General features: G+C 43.8%; 1 protein-coding gene across 1 annotated transcript; it reads left to right on the top strand.

Annotated features, from left to right (window-relative positions):
- Nucleotides 1-1295: 1295 nt before the first annotated feature.
- On the top strand, nucleotides 1296-19994 carry thrb (thyroid hormone receptor beta). The gene is made up of 8 exons (XM_048246667.1): nucleotides 1296-1441; nucleotides 5753-5853; nucleotides 6089-6236; nucleotides 7227-7432; nucleotides 7698-7784; nucleotides 8223-8369; nucleotides 8561-8819; nucleotides 18935-19994. Exons 1-8 carry the CDS (start codon nucleotides 1315-1317, stop codon nucleotides 19174-19176), a joined length of 1317 nt encoding a protein of 438 aa, XP_048102624.1. The 5' UTR covers nucleotides 1296-1314; the 3' UTR covers nucleotides 19177-19994.
- The last annotated feature ends 391 nt before the right edge of the window (nucleotides 19995-20385 follow it).

Below are 20385 nucleotides of genomic sequence, written 5' to 3'. Positions count from 1 at the left end.
TGCTACAATTAAAGGGTCACTTTGCCTGATGTTCGTGTTTTACCCATCTCCATTTCTGCCCTGGTTATCATCTGACCTGAGACGTGGCCATTTTGACACTCCGAGACCTTGGGTCCAGTCCTCATGAGATGAGCTCCATCCTCCAGAGTCTCTCCAGATTCCGCAGTGATCAGGATTGTCTCCTGGTGTCTATACGGATGATGCCAGATTAAGAGCCCCTGTGTTTGGCGCAGGGCCTCGTATTGGAAATCAATACTTACTACCCTAGACCCGGGTGTCCAGTGCCTGTAAAGTTTAATACCGGCAGAAGGATTGTCAGGATTTGTCCTGCTGCATGCCAGACTTTTCTCAACTAGATGTCCAACAGGTGTCAATAATAACTGCAGTAGGCTAGTGGGTCAAACAAGGGGACACCACAAATCCACAACTTGTTGCTGTGATGCAGTATCGTCTCTTAGTTTCCCTCTGGTTGGACTGGAGGCATGAGTGTTTGTCCATTGGCCCATTTCTGACCCTAGATATGTGGCAGCTTGTCTGATGTGTGTGTGTGTGTGTGTGTGTGTACACCATATTGGTGGCGTTCTCCATGTTTTTGTGGGGAGTTTGACGGCAGGCTTAGAGCAGGGATGTGGGGAAGCGGGGGGATCGGAGACATCTTCTCTTCTCTCCTGCTCCTTTGCTGGGATTTGTGGAGCCTCAGATTAGCCGTCGGCATCATCGCAGATCTGCCATCTCATTCGGCAGCAGCCGGGCAGGTGGGCAGGTGCTGCCCTCGGCATAAATACGGCCTGCTGCAGCCGGCGCCATCTTTCCCGGCACGTCCCTTTGGTGTCTTTCAGCAGCCGCACCTTAGGCTCAGCACTGCAAAATGGCTCCTTCCTGCTGACTTTTGCGAAAGGTCAGCCAGGTAATAGCTTGTTTTGGGCATTTTAGGCTAAACTTAAACGAGACAACAATTCTACGAACCTTTGACATTCTTCACGGTTAAACCACTCTTTTGTAGTGTTCATTTTTCCATCTTTTTAAAAAAGATTTTTTATATATACATCATGAACTACTGCATGCCCGACATGTACGAGATGCCTCACGGAGTGGCGGGAGGATTCCCGGTGCAGGGTGGCAGGGGTGGTGGCGGAGGGGGTGGCGAGTACTGCATGCACGGGGGGGAGGGCACCAGCTTTGGGAACTGCGAGCCCCAGCGTTTGCACCACCACCCCCCCTGCATGGAGCAGCAGTGGCCCCCAGGGCCAGCATACAGCTGCCCCTACCCCCGGGCCGGGCCCCAGCTGCCCCTACCCCCTCGGGCCTGGCCCCATGTTCAAGAGCGAGTGCTGCAGCATGGAGGTGCCGCTCAGCCACTACCACCAGCCAGACTACTACAATGGCGACGGTCGGGCAGACTACTCACAGATGCAGTGGATACAGAACGCCTACAAGAGAGGTACGGGGGGGAGGCTGGGGGCTGCAGAGGGCCACTGGTGTTGGGTCTTAGCCTGCCTGAGTGTGGTGGTGTTAAAAAATGTCTGACTGTATTGGACATTCTTCTGGGTTTAGTGTTTCTGACTGTGTGAAGTGTTTTCAGTGTAGGTCTGTCTGTCTTTCTAGTTTTCTAGTTCTATATGTTTTACTTAGGTTGTATCTGGTTGAGTGCTTTTTCTGGGTCTGACTATGTGTAACCGACTTTAATTAGTCAGTTACATGATTTATAAATAAATAGTCTTTCTATGGCTAGAAATGATGCAGAGGAGGTGAATAATTGATTTGGCAGCATTTATTCCTATTCTGAAAGACAACATGGCAATCAATGGACATGCAGACGAAAGGAAAGCTCTGGCATCCCCTTTCCAGACTTCCAAAACGTGATACAAAATAAACAAAATACATATACATACTGTAAACTACATAATGTAGCCTAAACTATATTGTTCAGTACATTCTCTGTTCAATACAGTGTGAAATAAAACAGACTACAATAGTAGCGATGCACTTGACTTTGATCGTATAATAGGTTACAATGTAGGCTACAAAACATGAAATAAACCAAGCAGTATAATGCCAGGAAGGAAAGAGTTCTGGCATTCTACAAAGTACTGCACCTGTTAGCACCCAGTCAAATGGCTATACTCAGATAATAATCGGTTTATTCACACGGAATTACGACACTAATTTTGCATTATTCAATCTAATACAAATAGCGGATGTGTAACAGAGCATTCTTACATCAAAGAATAATGATTAAATATTGAGGAAAAATAAGAAATACACAGTGTTAAGGCCAGCGGCGTTTTCTCCCGAAACCCAAAGCCATGCTTCCCCTATCTCGTCCGACAATCGTTGTTAGTTAGGCCTAACATTTTGTTTAATGGTTTTACGGTTCTGTTCATTCTGTGCTGTCATCTCCCGTTTTCATTTAATATTTTGCAATGAGTGAAACGGCGCCCCATAAATTGTATGTAGGCTAGTGAATGTGGTGAAACACAGTATTACACTCCCTTCGTCTCCAAGTGGCACCCAGCCCGAGTTGGAATCTTTATCACTAAAGCAACGAGTAAATAAAAAAGATGATCAACCAATCAAATTAGGTACAAATTTTAGGACTTTCAAGGGACGGAGAGAGAGAGCCCGTGTGTGTTGATGTTACGAGTGGCAGCTAGTCCAGGCTGCGCTGTGTAGCCTACATTGCCGTGACATTGAGAGTTACGTAGCCAACGCATAGGCCTAATGTCGCAGTGGCCGAGTGTGCAGTTGTGAGGAGGACGTCCTCCAGTTGTAATGTGTGAGGGAGAGAGACAGCGCGCGTGTGTTGCAAGTGTCCCTCGCCAAGCTTATTTTACGTGGTCTGTAGGTTAGGCTACAGTTCACATGTACATGTAATCCCCCACCCGAAATAAATGAATGAATAAATAAATAAACATTTGTCACTTGGCTTCATCTGAAAGTTTCCCTACGCCTCGCGTAAGGCATTTCAACCTCGCAAAATTTCCAGCTTGGGAAGTTCCAGACTTTCAAAACGTGAGAAAGTCTGCAACACCAATTAATGCCCCATCGGAAAGAATAGCAATACCATTTACGGAACCATTAAGAGATTAATATTTATTAAAAAAGAGATTTGGGGACGTTCACAAAAGAAACAAAAACTTTATTTATACTAAATTATGATTTTGCTACATATGGTTGTGCCTAATTTCTATATGTTTGTGTCTGGCATTGTGCACAAAGCAATGACTTTTGTCATGGCGTGTGCAAGGTAAAAGGCTCCAAGTGATCCAATAAAAGTAGGCTAACAGGAAACAGCAAGAGAATATGCATTTAGTGTGTTATAGTAGCCTATATATTTATTGTTTTGTATTTGTATGTCGCTTCAGATAAAATCTTATGCCAAATCCCATAACCATAACCATTTATGTTTTGCGCCATAATCAGTCTATTTTTAAAATGACGGAATGGTTAACCTGAGGAGTGAATTATCTTCCTGTTTCCTTCTAAAATTCTACGCAAACGATATAGTTCCAGTGTTCTTTTTCAGTCTGTGGGGGAAATCTCTGAGGGTAATTGTTGCATCATAGTGCTGAACTCGGTTCGCAAACATTCTAATCTTTGTGACCGTACTCCTCAATAGGTTAATAAGGGGCCATTTCAGGGGCATTAGTGGATATTTAAAAGTACAAAGGTAAACTGTTGAAGGTAAATCTAACATTTATTAAGATCGTAACATCTGAAATAAATGAATTAACTGTTTCTTACAGAATTGCAGTTTTCATATTCAGCATTATTTTCCTATTTGAATTACTTTGAAATTTAGTAGACTACAGGTCCAATAGAGCTGACTGGGTCTGTTATATTTATTGTGGTAGTTACACCTGCTGCAAAGGAGAAATATGAATCATTTAATATTAGTTTAAAGAAATTGTCATTGAGAAATATGTCATATTTAAATCAAATTGTGGAATATAAATTGGATATTAACTCAGCTGCAGTGAGGGCTTGCAGAGAGCAGTAGATGGATCACAGTAGCCTCAATCCTCCACAGTAGCCTCAAAGGCTGCAGTAGCCTCAATCCTCCACAGTTTGCTTATTTGTTTCATTACAATGCATTCGCATTACAGTCAGCTGGTCATACTTGTGCCATATGTTCTGAAATATAACTAAGATGATGCAGAGTATACACTAATCTGGGGTCTGTAGGTGTTGGTGTGTGTGTGGTCATCTGGTTCATCTGATTATTTTAATCTACTATGGAAACTTATGTTGAGGCAAAGACTGGACAACAGGGTGACATTCATGGGGTCCAGACTTGAGCAGGAGAGGTAAAACATTTTCAAGTTTCAAGTTTTATTGTCACATATACTTTGCACGAAATTCTTGTGCCACAGTTGCATTAGTGCAAGGAGGGGTAAATAAGCACAGGGAGGCAGTAGGGGGGACCTTAAATAAAGGGAGTTGAAGAAGGACTGTAAAGTACCACACTAGACAAACTATCCATACATGCACACATTATACAGCCATAACAGACACATGCACATGCACACACCCACAACCACGATACTTGCATGCAAAGCATAAATAAAATCTCATGGACATGTAAGTTTACATTTAGGATTCTGACAGCTTGTGGGAAAAAAAAAATTCTGAATCGTGTGGTGTGGGTGGTAATGCTCCGGAAGCGCTTGCCAGGGAAGCAGAGAGAAGAGGGAGTGAGCTGGATGGCTGGCATCCTTGATGATGGACTCAGCCCTCCTCTGACAGCGTGTGGAGTAGATCATTTGAAGCTGAGGGAGGTCCGCCCCAATGATTTTGAATGCAGTCCTGAGAGTCCTTGACAACACTTTGACGCTCAGTCAGGACGCTCTCAATAGTGCAGCATTAAAAGTTCACCAGGATATTGAACTCTAAAGCTCTTTAGCCTCCTCAGAAAGAACAGTCTCTGCTGTGACTTCTTGAGGATACAGGTGGAGTGTAGGGACCATGAGAGGGAGTCGGTGATCTGTATGCACAGGAACCGAAAACTGCTGACCATTTCCACAGGTGAATCATTGATGCAGAGAGGAACGTGATTGCTACCTTTCTTCCTGAAGTCAATGACTATCTCCTGCACTGGAGCCCAGAATAATAGCCGCGCCCATAAGAAGCAGCGATGGTGGGCATGACAGAAATAATCGTTTACTAATCGAACAAATAAACTAAACAAAAAATAATCAGCAGATTAGTTGACTACCAAAATAATCATTAGTTGCCTGATATGTGTATTGATTGTCAACAGAAGGGCCAGAAGGCATGCAGCTCCAGGTTTGTGTGTGTGTGTGTGTTTGTGGATATGGTATTGATCTCCACCTCCTGAGTCTGGCCTGGTTCAGATCTCCTCCAGTCGTGCTAATCTGACCGGGATCTTGTGTAATGACTCTTAAAACCACTTGCACCGCCCAGCTCCGCCATTTTCTTTCGTAGAGCTAAAGAACTTCTTCACACGTCCTCATCTGAGTCTAGAAGGGCACTGATCATTAGGTTCTTGTGTGTTTGTTCATTCTCTATATTCTCTAAGATATAAATAATCCTTCAAATTCATGAACAGTGTTTGTTGTGATTGCTGTGAACTCTTCCATAGTCATTTTTAAATGCCATTTATTATCTATAACTTACACATTCAACAAAATTGTTTTGTTGTGATTTCCAGACACATCATTTTCAGCTGTTTGGTGTCATCTCTTAGAGAGGAGAGGAGACTAAACATTCTCTGGACTCTGTGTTCTTTCAGGGTACATACCAAGTTACCTGGACAAGGACGAGCTGTGTGTTGTATGTGGGGACAAAGCCTCAGGCTACCACTACCGCTGCATCACCTGTGAAGGCTGCAAGGTAAGGTCACACACACACACACACACACACACCTGTCCCCCCACAACCTCTCATACACTCAAAAGAGACATTTTAATGGATTCCGGTAGCATACAGTCTACTGTTTATGAGATCATAAAACTAAAGAAGGACAAAAAGGTTGAGCTCAAGTGTTTCTGTTACTGAGTTGATAAATGTCAGTGGATCAGCTCCCCCTCTCTTCTCCCAGTGGGGTAAAGTCCGTCTCTGCTTGTAGGGTTTCTTCAGGCGAACCATTCAGAAGAACCTGAACCCAACGTATGCCTGTAAGTACGACGGCAAATGCGTCATTGACAAAGTCACCCGCAACCAGTGCCAGGAATGCCGCTTCAAGAAGTGCATTGCCGTTGGCATGGCGACAGACTGTGAGTGTTCACTGGCCACTGTCCTAGGCTTCTGTGAAGATAGGGGGAAGGGGGTCTGGTGTTTTGTGCAGCTTTTGGTGGGGGAGTGTATTTCACTGACCTCTTCATGGGAAGGTGAAAGAGGGGCAGGGATATTGCGAAAGATTTTTCATATGGAATTATGACACGTAAGATGTAGATTCTAGTTTAGGCGGCAGAGAAACCCTCCACTCCCCCTTGTCTCTTCAGACTGGTGGGCTGTGCTGTGTGTGGTTCTTATGGTTGACGGTGCCGGCCATTTTGCTCTTCTACCACCTCCTCTGCCCTCTTCACTATTTTCACTCCCTTCTTTCCTCCCCCCTTCTCTCTTTCCTCCTCCACTCCTCCCCCTTCCTCTCTTTATGTCTTTCATTTTTCTCTTCTCCTCCCCTTTCTCTTATCTCCTCCTCTCCTCCTCTATTCCCCTTTCACCCTCCTCCTCTCCTCTGCCCTCTTCTCTCTGTTATCTACTCATCCTCCTCTCCTCTCTCTGTTATCTATTCTTCCTCTCCTCTTCTCTCTCTGTTATCTACTCCTCCTCCTCCTCTCCTCTCTCTGTAATCTCCTCCTCTTCTCCTCTCCCCTCTGTTATCTACTCCTCCTCCTCCCCTCTCTGTTATCTCCTCCTATCCCTCTCTGTTATCTACTCCTCCTCTCCTCTCCCCTCTCTGTTATCTCCTCCTCTCCTCTCTCTGTTATCTACTCCTCCGCTCCTCTCCTCCCTGCTCTTCCCTCCTCTCCTTTCTACTCTTTTCCTCTCCTCTCCTCTTTTCTCCTCTCCTCTTCTCTCCTCTTTCCTCTCCTCCTCCTCTGCTCTTCCCTCCTCTCCTCTCTTTTCCTCTCCTCTCCTCTTTTCTCCTTTCCTCTCCTCTTCTCTCTCCCCTCTTTCCTCTCCTCCTCCTATCTCATCTCCTCCTCCTCTCCTCTTCTCCTCCTCTCCTCTCCTCTGCTCTTCACCCTCCTCTTCCTCAGTGGTCCTGGATGATAGCAAGCGTCTGGCGAAGCGGGAGCTGATCAAGGAGAACCGTGAGCGGCGGAAGCGCGAGGAGCTGCTGAGGGTGGCGTGGGACCGTCCGGAGCCCACGCCGGAGGAGTGGGAGCTGATCCGCGTGGTCACAGACGCCCACATGGCCACCAACGCCCAGGGCAACCACTGGAACCAAAGGAGGAAGTTCTTGGTGAGATGCTTCCCATGAAGAGGTCATGGACAATATGTCATGGACAATATGTTTTGTACCTCCTCTCACTCTCTCTCTCTTGTGTGTGTGTGTTTGACTTGTCTGTCTTTTGTCTGCCTTTCTTTATGCCTTCTGTCCATCTCTCTCTCTTTCTTGCTCTTCTCTCTCTCTCTTGACTCTTCAGTTTAAACATTTCAGTTTTTTCTAGTGCTGTTGACTTGGGTTCTCCATTGAAACGTCACGCTCCCTGTTGCTTGTCCAACAGGTGGAAGAAGCTACGCTACTGAATGAGATAACAAGTAATTTATTCTATGCTTCTGACCAGAGTGCAGTGGGGGTGAAAGACTCAAAGGTAAGAACCCATAGAACCAATAATGACCAAAACCAAACACTCTTGCCAATCTCAGCTGCTGCGTTCTCTATTGTTTTCTATTCTGTATTGTTTTTCATTTGATATTTTGTTATTTTGGATAGTGCCTTGAGCATTGTCAATGTGTATGTGTGTGTGATGCGGGGGTGTGTGTGTGTGGGGGTTGTTGTGGAGAATAATCAGATGGGCTCTATTGTCCTAATACCAGTTAACCTTTAAATGAGGTCGTGGCCTCCACCTCAATGAAAAACCCTAGTGGGGTGGGGTTTATAATTTCTTTCTTAACTCTCTATCTCTCTCTTTCTCTCTTGGTATCTCTTTTATTTATGACGTTTCTGTAATCTTAACTTGCTCACACTTGTGCTGGCCGGCTTCCACTGAACCCCCAAATACTGAGCGCGTGCCCCCCTCTTTCCACAGCTCGAAGACATTGGCCAAGCACCGGTCATCAACACCGTGGAGCGAAGTAAAGTGGACATAGAGGCCTTCAGTCAGTTTACAAAAATAATCACCCCCGCCATCACACGCGTGGTGGACTTCGCCAAAAAACTGCCTATGTTCTGTGAGGTAAGATATGTGTGTGTGTGTGTGTGTGTGTGTGTGTGTGTGTGTGTGTGTGTTCATTTCAGTGTGGTTAATGTGTGTGTGTGTGTGTGTGTGTGTGTGTGTGTGTGCGTATGCGTATGCGTATGCGTATGTGTACATATGTGTGTATGTGTTCATTTCAATGTGGTTAATGTGTGTGTGTGTGTGCATAGCTGCCTTGTGAGGACCAGATCATCCTGCTAAAAGGCTGCTGTATGGAGATCATGTCTCTGCGGGCAGCGGTGCGCTACGACCCTGAGAGCGGGACGCTGACGCTGAATGGCGAGATGGCTGTGACGCGCGGCCAGCTCAAGAATGGGGGCCTGGGCGTGGTGTCTGACGCCATCTTCGACCTGGGCATGTCCCTGTCCTCCTTCAACCTGGACAACTCGGAAGTGGCCCTGCTGCAGGCCATTATCCTCCTCTCTTCCGGTAGGTCGCAGGGAGATGATCACTCTAAGACACAAATCATGGCAGTTGAAAGAACTAAATAAGAAAACTGTATTTGATATATAAATCAATAAATTAAATATAAATTGTAATAGACACAAATCATGGCAGTTGAAAGAACTAAATAAAAAAACTGTATTTGATATATAAATCAATAAATTAAATATAAATTAATAGTTTAAATACATACACCAAGTTCAAGTCATTTATTATCAAACTTCACTATTTACTTCATCAAAATGAAAATCTATATTGACCAAAATAAGGCGAGATGGCAATTAAAAGGAAACTGTCTGCATTTGTCCAGCCAGTGAAATGAATGAAGCAAAGGAAGATAGTGTGTGTGTGTGTGTGTGTGTGTGTGTGTGTTAGAGATGCGCGGTTCGTGGTTACAGCCGCGGACTCCGTGGTTAAACCGCGGATCGGGCGGATGACATGAAGAAATATAATATTTTAATTAAATTCGGGCGGGCGGTTGAACCAATCAAATGAAAAAAAAAAGCATTGTTAAATTGCGTTACCTACATCCGAAAAAAACGAGCACACTTTGAAATAGTCAAATTTTCCTCAGGCAGTAATTTGGCCTAGTTGCTTATATGCATGCTGCTTTGTTTAGGCCTAGGCTATCAGAGATGGTGTTGCGAAATTGGTGTATTCAGATGTTTAACTGAGCAACCCCTCTCACGCACGCACACACACACACACACACACACTAAAGGTAACAAAAGGTGTAAATTAAGTAGCCTATCGTAGTCTACCAGCATTTCTTCCTCTCCAGTGTGCAATAAGAAAGTAGAATAGGCTACAGTGCAAGTTGACCGATGATTCATCTCCCATGTCGCGTCTGGTTAGAGCCTTGATAGGTCACTAAGCAAATCCTCAACCTATTAGCCCAGCTGCCAGTAGCCTATTGAAGGAGGCCTAAACATCTCGTAGAGGAGACTGCCTGGGTTATTTTGTTTAGATATTATATATAAAACACATAGTCATTGTAGCCTACCATTCAGGGAATAGGCATTTAAAAGAGAGACCGATTATGGAGTGGTATGAGTCAGAAATGACATCGGGCAATAGCATTGCGAGATGTTCAGAACGTAAGAGTTCAAACTTCTACAAGCTCAATAACATCCACAGCGGAAAAAAGAAGGTAAGAAAAATAGTTGGAAAACTTAGATGTGTAAGGCAAGCAAGCACGTTTGGCGGTTGTTACTAAAAAGGTCAACATGCACGTTGTACTGTAGTGGACTTTCGGAATGAAAAGAGTCGACGGGTATTTAATATCGAGGCGCCATAGTTTGTCCGATCGTCCTGCTGGTATAAAATTAATTGCGCTGTCTGTCTGAAAAGGACGCGCTCCCATGCAGTCAAAATGAATGAATTGTCATAGTGTCACCCTGACATGACAGTGCGTAAAGTAGCCTATAATGTAAATGACTTGTTATTTTATTAAGGATTTCTTTCTTTTTGCAAAAAATAAAGTAGGTTACAATAGGAATTAATTAGTGGGCTAAATAGCAGCATGTTGAAATTATGTGCCAAATTGCGTTTTTTATTACAATGATAAAATTGTAGGCCACAGGCCGATGTGCGTTTTATTTGGAGACTGTTTTGCGAGACAGAGACCGAGTTTGCTGCTGATATTCTGGGGATAGGCTACAACATAGCCAATGTAGGACTTTAGCCTTTTAATATATTTGCTGCATTGGATCAGTCTTTCTAGAACAGGCAAGAGCTTTCTAGCCTCATGTCAGCAGCGCCGCATCACCCATATTAAAACAACCAGCGGATGGCGGGCGGGTGCGGTTTTGAAAATTGGTCAAAAAACTATGGTGCGGATGGATGATATGTTTTGCTATGCAGTTACGGTTGAAATAATAGCAAATCCGCGCATCTAGTGTGTGTGTGCGTGTGTGTGTGTGTGTGTGTGTGTGTGTATGTTTGTGTGTGTTTTTCCATTATTCTGACCCTGCAAAAGTAGGGATTAGTCCCTGGAAATGATCTAATGACATGCTTAGGGGGATTAGTTTACACTTCAGTTGTTAGTACGGTGTCTTGTGTAATTCCGCTGGATTTTCTTGTAAAAATTGATTTTTTTTTTTTTTTGCATATTTTGCTAGTATAGAGTCTAAGGAATACGATTTTTTTTGTCTTCAAATTTTCACGATCCATTTTCACACTTAGATGACATCATCATTTATATAATGCATAATTAAGACTGGGACTACTATCACTTGGGGGTCAAATGTGAGAAAACACTGCTAAAGAGGGTTTTCTGCCTAATTTTTGGGTGCTGATTCTGAATATCATATTTACTTAGCTGATTTTTTAGTTTTAAACCTGCTAATTAGCATTTATGGCCTAAAACTGGCCTCCATAGGCAACATATAAGCGGGTGAATAGGGTAAAAAATGTAATTCCTTGATATTCTTATGAAACTTTACTAGTTGATTATTTACTGTATGTAGAGACAATATTTTTTTGCATTACAAGTTTTCTGAAAATATATGTTTATGCATGTAATTTAACAATATTTCATTAATTATGCACTAATTTGCATACATTTCAATTACAGACATCTGAATATTGGATAGTTAACATTGAATGTAGTCACGTTCAGGTTTGCCTTCAGAACTTTTTCTGGATTCAGAGCCTTAAAAGAATGGCTTGTTCAAGCACCAGTCCTAGGTTATGCCGATTTCAGTCGTCCATTTATCTTAGAGACGGATGCATGCCATGCAGGATTGGGGGCAGTTCTTCTGTCACAGGAGAAGGATGGGTTACAGCAACCAATAGCCGGGGCTTGCGGCCAAGTGAGAGGAACGTGAAACTCAAACTCCTTGCAGTCAAGTGGGAAATCACAGAAAAAAATGGCAAGTATCTCCTGGGCAACACGTTCACTGTGTACACTGACAACAGTCCCCTCCAATACCTGCAGTCAGCGAAACTGGGCGCTCTGGAACATTGCTGGGTTTCTCAGCTTGTCCTCTTTATTACAACATCAAATATCGTCCTGGGACAGCTAATTGCAATGTTGATACCCTTTCTAGGCTTCCTACAAGCCCCACTAACACTTTGATCTGTGACGGCCTGATGTCCCCCTGCCTTTCCATAGCCAACATGCAAGCTCTCGAAAGTGCACCTATCCAAGACTCTTGGATGACAGAATCTTGTATGGTGGACACCATCCCTGGTCGAACCAAAAGAGACCTAGAAAGTCCTGCAAGGGACTGATCCCTGTATTTCCAGATACCTGTGGTTTTGGTGACAGGGACGACCACATACCCATTAAGACAAGTGGAGGAACCAAGGGAAGTCGCAGTTGATAAAGCAGTGGTCCCAGATACAGGAAATGGATGGGACCTTGTACCGAAAGCGATCCAGGCTCCTCCTTCCAGGGATCCAGTGCTGCAGCTTTTACTGCCAAAGGTGTTGAGAGTGAAGTGCTCACTAGCCTACACACAACAACCACGCCATCTGGGGGTGGACAGGAGCACAGATTTGATATGACAGAGGTGCTACTGGCCCCAGATGTGGCATGAGGTGCAAAAGTGGTGTTCTGAGTGTGAGCACTGTGCTTGCTAAAGCAAGACAACCCAAGCCAGAACCTTCTTGGGAAATCTGTTAGCCACTAAGCCTTTGTAGATAATTTCCATTGACTTTACTCTCTTGGATTGGGCTAGCACAGGACAAGAGAATGTTCTGGTAGTCACAAATGTTTTCTCAAAGTTTACCCAGGCCTTTCCCACCCCTGATCAGAGAGCTTCCACCGTAGCTAAGATTCTAACTGAGAGATGTTCTATGTGTATGGCGTGCCAAGGAGAATCCACTCTGATCAGGGCGCAGCTTTGAGGGGGAGCTGTTGAAGCACCTGTGACACCTACAAAGACTAGAACCACCACTTATCATCCAGAGGGGAATGGTCAATGTGAACATTTCAACAGGACACTTCATGACTTGCTCAGGACCTTACCCCTGAAAAGAAAGTAAATGGCCCCAGTTGCTCCCTCAGCTCCTGTTCGCCTATAATACCACCGTGTACCAGTCCACACAGCACTCCCCATACAAGCTGATGTTCGGTCAGAAGCCACAGTTATCAGTCAACCACCTACTTGGAAATACTGGAGGTGACCACAGGGACAGTCCACCGACTGATTGGGTGGTGCAACATCAAGAGTACCTGACTTCTGTCTATGCTAGTGCTAGGAGACACTTAGAAGAGGCTGCTGCATATCATTAGGCATGGTGGTCCTAACACTGTAGTCCTCTTCAAAGTGGTTGTATGCACATCCCACCTCACTGAGGCCAGGTGCAGGACAAAAAAGCTTATCAAGGAAAGAAGAGTAGTTGTCCGCACACTGCAATCATAACACATAACGCAACGTTTCGACCCACCAGGGTCATCATCTGAAGACCCTGGTGGGTTGAAACGTTGCATTATGTTTTTAACTCAATAAATTTAGTTCTTCTGGGAGATTGCAGTGTGCGGTCCTGACACTGTACTCCATATTACCACCTGGCAATCTAGTCTTTTTCTAGTGGGCAGCGGTAGTGTAGTGGTTAAGGAGCTGGGCTAGCGTGCAGTAGCCTGAAAGTGGTCGGTTCAATTCCCGGCTTTCACTGTTATGCCCTTGAGCAAGGCACTTAACCCCAAGTTGCTCTGGGGACAATGTGATCCCTTGCTGACATACAGTATGTAAGTGACTTTGGTCAAGAAGTGTCTGCTAAATATAATGTACATGTAAACTCTTTTGCAAGAACCATTTTCACGGTCGCCACAAAATCCAGGATACATGGGTGTCTACCAAGTATGAATTTGTGGAGTGTCTTGATGGAATTGGCACACACTATAAGATCAGGCTGTAGGGGAAAAGGGCCCCCTTAAGACGTTCCACTCATAATACTGCTGGACAGCATTCAAACCCCTTCCACCTCCCACAGTCTGTTTCACATGAGTTATCTGCCAGTGTAGCAGAAGTAAATATTCTCCCTGTCCCCTTCAGGCCTTGGCAGTAGATAGGTATGCTACCAGTATGGTGAACTTTAAAGCCAGGTGTGTATGCAGAAAGGCTGACCTGCAGCGCTGGCGCACACGCCCACCCGTGGTTGGTGATCATATATGTAGCTTCCTCTCTGGGAGAACACAGCCGGTCATTTGATATTTTTGCCGCATGGGTGTTTGTGGTTGTTGTTGTTGGAAGGCTTTATTCTTAATTTGAAGACTCCATTGTTTCTCTCGCACGCCCGGCCTGTTGGCTGTGGATAACCCATAGCTTTTAAAGAGAGCAAATGCACATGGTTTAGTGTCTGAGCAATGTTTTCCCTTGAGTTATTTGTTTTTTGTATTAGTTCAGGCTGTGAGAGGGCCATCCGTGGTTTGTCTGTTTGTTTGTACCTTATATTCTTTTGTTTGTTAATTTTGCCTATTGTTACTCAACTACCCATGCCTATGACACCTAGTGGTGTACTGTGTTGCCTGTACTATTATAGATTATTTCCAAGACAAATTTCTCTTAAGGTAGACAATAGAATGACATAGCAGGTCAAGGAAAGCATCAAGAAAAGCAAAGATTAAGAAATCGTTTTTGACATAGGCAACAAGGGTGGAGGTGTTTTTACACTTTTCAGACACTCAAAGTTTGAAAACTATGGATATTGTTTTAGAACCAACAACCTTTCTACATTATCTGGGGGTTTTGTAAAGTGGAATTAATTGTCAAAAAATTAGAAGAAAATGTGAAAATCACTTTTCGGACTAGATATAATCGCTTATTTTAAAACATACAGAAAAAAACACTAAAGATGGATCGTGAAAATTTGAAGACAAAAAAAATCTTGTTCCTTAGACTCTATATTAGCAAAATATGCAAAAAAAAAATCAATTTTTACATGAAAATCCAGCGGGACCCTATTTTCCAAACACAGCATACTGTACTATGTTATAATCACAATCAATACTTTAAGACTGCGCGCGCACACACACACACACACTCTCTCACGAGACTGTTGGTACTGTCCCCCTACCATCTCCTCAAACTCCGGCACGAATAATAGATTAACCAAACGTGACAGCACAACGAATCCTTGCGATACTTGGTTGGAGGAGCTGGTAGGGGGACCGTTGGTAAGTGTTCTTAAAGGCACACTATGCAAGGTTTTCACCTTTACGGGCCAATTTGATGGTAAACAAACTTGTAATAGGCAAATCGTTCACCTAGCATAGCTACAGCATGTAGCGATTCCCTATAACGAGAAAACCAGCCATGCAACTTTCAAGAGCGGCGCCCAGCCAAATTTCATGAGAATCGTGAAACATGACCTTGTAGGTAGATATAGCTCTTTGGAGATAGTTTTCTGCCTGTTGTTAATCCTTTACCTCCATAAGTGTGAAAAGTTTGCTATTTACAATAGCAGAGTAACATAAATACATCACTACAGGGAGCTCTACACTCGCAAAAAATACCTAAACCTGCATAGTATACTCTTCTGTAATAAACTCTGGGTTCGCTAACTACGTTGTTGGTGCTTCGTTTTATGTGTAGGGACCCTGAGCAAGCTACTGATGAGGTGCTGGTTTGAACAATATTAGCCTACTGGTTAAAAAATGCTATTTGGGAAGCATTCTACTAGCTGGGAAGGAATATGTGAAAAATCATGAAGATTGGGCACTTCTGCATAAGTTTTTTATTTTTGGCAGAGTTTTAGCCTGGTTTTAAAAAATCCATGAATACAAGTCCACCCCCCAGGTGGCAGTTATCCATAAAATCCAAAATGGCCCCCGCCGAAAAGAGAAAAGGTTAGCCTATATCTCAGCTTCCTTTAGTCTTAAATTGTTGTATAATGTATTTTCTCTACTTTGTTTGATACAAGGAATAAAATGTTGATATGTTCTTCTAATTTTATAAGTCCATTTCCATGTTAAATCTAGTATCATAGTCATATTTAGCTCATAAACTGTCAATATCTCTGAAAAAGTCACATTGAAATATTACTCAGGTCCCTAGACCCACATTTTACCTCCAAGGTGGACAGGTCACTATCACTATTGTGTCAAAAATCACATGTTGTGACCAAAAGGACCATTGTTGAGGCCTTCTTTCCTCGTTGCCATTATTAGAGATCAGCCTTTCTTAAAAGTGTATTGCTCCACAAACGTTTTGTGATATAACACCAGGTGCACAATGCACTAGATATACTACATGATAGTGTACATGATACTACATGATATGAAATGCCTAGGCTAAACAACGTGAATATATTTGTTTCCCAACCGTGAACAAGTCATTTTTTTATTTGCTTGATGTTTTGCAGACTTAGGCTATCCAAGAAAAACTAATCAAATGAACCAAAGGCTGGCCTTGTAGTAGGCTAGGTGAACTTGACTATTAAACGGGAGACTTTCTGTGGCCCTTCTGTAAACAGAGTTGTATGTTTGCCATTTCCGTGCTATTGCTCTGTATGCATTTCCATGTTTGCATTTCACTGCTATACCAAAAAATATTTGACTGTGGCGCGCAATTTTACGCACAGAGCGCACGTTGAAATGGTGTTTACCCAATTTCAACCCTTCCCATAACGTGTGAGGTAAATTGTGCTTGCTAGTATGATTAGTTTCTTTTAACTTGTCGGCCAGCCAGCCAAACACGGTCATATGACCTATATTTCGAAGGAAAATTGACTGTGAACCACAAGTGTGAAATCATGTGTGTAAGCCTATATAAAATGGAGAGTGACGTCACCAGTCGAAATAGCGGTACCCCCCGAAGCTCACGGTATAATTCGAACACTGGCTGGACTGTACTCATGTATAGTAAGAACTGCGGTGTCGAGTCAGTCAATGTAACCCGGAAGCTTCTTTTCACTCATGGCCTCAAATCCCTGGATTCAATCCCCCCGACCCATCATGCCTTATTCCAGCATGGAAAGCGTGCCCTGCACACTGCAGCTTTTGTCTGGAAGCAGTCCCTCTCCAAAACTCCAGAGATTCCAGACCCCAGTGAGTGGGGTTGGGAATGGAATGACAGAACCAAAGTCTGGGTGCCATATTGGACAGGTCTGGAAGATGCCAGCAAGGGATGCTCACTCCTTCTCAACTGTGGCTGTGTGGTTGCCTGTATGGGCAACTGTAAGTGCCACTGAGCTGTGCTGTACCACATTGTGCAAGTGTGAGGGAGGCTGTAATGATGAAGAGTGCAACCAAAAATCTTTAAATAATACATGATGTTTAAGTATGAATTGTTTTTTTGTGTTATTTGACTAAAATGTAATATTGATCCTTAACATGGTGAAAAGCCTAATATAACTTTTCACTGTGGCATAGTTCTGAAGTTGTGTTTATTTATTGTGTTTATGTAAGGCCTCAACAATGGTCCTTTTGGTCACAACATGTGAATTTTGACACTATGATAGTGACCTGTCCAATCAACAAAGAAAAGCATACCTTGGAGGTAAAAATATGGGTCTAGGGACCTGAGTATTTCAATGTGACTTTTTCAGAGATATTGACCATTTATGAGCTAAATATGACTATGATACTACATGGAAATGGACTTAAAATAAGAAGAACATCAAAATTGGATTCCTTGTATCAAAAAAGTAGAGAAAATACATTATACAACAATTTAAGACTAAAGGAAGCTGAGATATAACCTTTTCTCTTTTCGTCGGGGGCCATTTTGGATATTATGGATAACTATGCCACTAGGGGAGCCACCCCAACTTGTATCCATGGATTTTTGAAAACCTTAGGCCTATACCTAACACCCTGCCAAAAAAACTTATCCAGAAGTGCCCAATTTTCATGAATTGCATCTTAGCTATACTGTTTGCGATTTGGGGCTAAAGCGTAGGCTATACCAGGGCAAGCTTTGTAGTGGTTGATCAACGAAAAATACTTATTAAGCATACTATGCTTATTTGATGCGTTTTAACGCAGAAAAAGACCCTGGGGTCAATTGTGTGTTATGGATGTGTAGCAGTGTGTGTGCGTGTGTTAAGTATGTGTAGTAGTGTGTGTTAAGGGTGTGTAGTAGTGTGTGTGTGTGTGTTAACTTAGCTAAAATTTTTAATGTTTACAACTCTCATGCCCCTCCCCCACTACCACTGAGCACCCTCTCATCGAGTTTGTGCTCGTCAGTGCGCACCAGACTGCACCAGACTGTGATTGACAGTCAGATCTCACACAGCCCTGCTCTGATTGGACCAGAAGAACTGGGAGCTGTGGATTTTTGCAAAACAAATAACAGGCTCTAGGTGGAAGTAGAAGTGCGGGTTTTTTTCTAAAACCGGCTGATTTATGTTGTTCTGTCGGAGCATAGTGTCGGTTTCAGTGAATATGATCAAAAAAATCTTGCCAACTGCAGCTTTAAGGATTTGCAGTGTGTGTGTGTTAAGGGTGTGTATTAGTGTGTGTGTGTGTGTTAAGAGTGTGTGTAGTAGTGTGTGTGTTAAGGGTGTGTATTAGTGTGTGTTAGTGTGTGTGTTAAGGATGTGCAGTGTGTGTGTGTGTGTGTGTGTGTGTGTGTGTTAAGGGTGTGTAGTAGTGTGTGTGTTAAGGGTGTGTAGTGTGTGTGTGTTAAGGATGTGCAGTGTGTGTGTGTTCAGGGTGTGTAGAAGCGTGTGTGTTAAGGATGTGCAGTGTGTGTGTGTGTGTGTTAAGGTTCCGTTACATTTTTGCGGGGGCCAATCACAAGCTGGCTTATCCACCTGGCGCGCTATTGGCAGGTTTAAAGCAATGATGATAGTGGGAGAGCCTGGAGTTTTCGCGCCGCTCTGCAAACGTCACCCGGTTCGTTGGTCAGATTGGTGAATGACTATCCAATTGCGTACAGTCATTTGAACTATGCCCGTTGATCATGCCTCTTGTGCAGTAGAAAATACATAGCGGACTCCCCATACCAATGTTCAGTCTTAAAAGATTGAGCTTGGTCTGGTGAAAGCCAGACTACCAGACCCCCGTCTTTTAGGTTTAAAAGTTTCTGAGGAATCTTTTGTTGTTTCTCTCTCTTCATGCCCCTTCCTCCTTCCGTCTCTCTCCATCCCTCGCTCTCTCTCCATCCTTCCCTCTCTCTCCATCCTTCCCTCTCTTTCCCCCCCTCCAGATCGTCCAGGCCTGACCAGTGTGGACCGTATCGAGCGCTGTCAGGAGGGCTTCCTGCAGGCCTTTGAGCACTACATCAACTACCGCAAGCACAAGGTTCCACACTTCTGGCCCAAGCTGCTGATGAAGTTGACAGACCTGCGCATGATCGGGGCCTGCCACGCCAGCCACTTCCTGCACATGAAGGTTGAGTGCCCCAATGAGCACTTCCCCCCACTCTTCCTGGAGGTCTTCGAGGACTGACACACACTCTCTATACACACACACTCACACACACACACACTCATAAACACGCATACCTCCCCTGGGGTACCGGATGGAGGAATGCCCCTCCCCCAACTCACTCACCTTACTACCTGGAGGTATTCGAAGACAGGAGGACACACACACACACACATACTCCCCTCCGCTAGTGTGCCAGGAGACAGAGGGGGTGTGTAGGACACTGAAAGGTCTCTCTGGACACATTTGAACTCTGAACTCAAGGAGGCACTACTGACAAGTCGTTGTCATTCCGTAGACAAACAAGGAGAGTAGCCTTTTGTTTTGTTTCGTTCTCTTTTCTGGATGGAACAGTTCCTCACAATGCGGGTACATGTGAATAGTGTTGTTTGTCTGTTTATTCGTTTGATGTTTATTTGGGGTTTTTGTTTTTTAAAGGTGTCTCTCACCTCTCAGTCACCATAGAATGTGTGTCTAGACACAAGATGACCCAACCACACACACACACACACACACACCGACAGCTGATGAGTCAGTACACAAAACACACACACACACACACACACACACGGACAGCTGATGAGTCAGTACACAAACACACACACTCACACACACACACACAGAGGATAGCTGGAGTATGGCAAAATGACCTCTCCTCACCCAGGGACGTTGTGCAAGCCAAAATTCTGGGGGGGCACAATCAGGGACGTTAAAATTGTTTACATTTTGAAATTCTGGCTGGTACCATTTCAAATCAGTTTGGGAGGGACAGAAATACCTTAAAGCAACACCAAATAACTTTTCCTCTGTTGCACGCACGCTATTTGTTTATCCAGCAACGGCTTTGCAAATAATGATGTCCATAGACAAGGTAGAATATGTTGCATGATTTTATGAAAGTAGTATGTATTGCGACATCATGCAAGTCAAATGTGTAGTTTCTTATGTCTCATTTCATCGAACTACAAGCCCGCTACCCGATCTGGCAAACTTACATAGTGCGGTTATAGCCGACAGAGGGCCGCGAAGCGAATACAGAAGTGCCGTTCACCCTGTTACGAGTTGATGAACCACGGAAACAATTTTGGAAACATTATTTTAAGGTACAAAAAACTCTTTGGAGCAAGCAGCAATCCCCTCCTCAATCTGAGTACTAAGCTAAAGTATCTATTTTGTAAGTTAATGTAAAACATAGGTTGATGAAAGAACTGTAAGATCAAATTCAAAAGC

This window comes from Alosa alosa, chromosome 6 (assembly GCF_017589495.1).
Source record: "Alosa alosa isolate M-15738 ecotype Scorff River chromosome 6, AALO_Geno_1.1, whole genome shotgun sequence".
NCBI classification, from domain to species: domain Eukaryota; kingdom Metazoa; phylum Chordata; class Actinopteri; order Clupeiformes; family Clupeidae; genus Alosa; species Alosa alosa.
This window is presented reverse-complemented; position numbering and strand designations above follow the sequence as displayed.

Coding starts and splice junctions, on each gene's coding strand:
- thrb (XM_048246667.1), top strand. CDS start 1,315: ATGTTCAAGAGCGAGTGCTGCAGCATGGAGGTGCCGCTCAGCCACTAC. Junction 5,854..6,088: donor TCACCTGTGAAGGCTGCAAG/GTAAGGTCACAC, acceptor CTCTGCTTGTAG/GGTTTCTTCAGGCGAACCAT. Junction 8,370..8,560: donor AACTGCCTATGTTCTGTGAG/GTAAGATATGTG, acceptor GTGTGTGCATAG/CTGCCTTGTGAGGACCAGAT.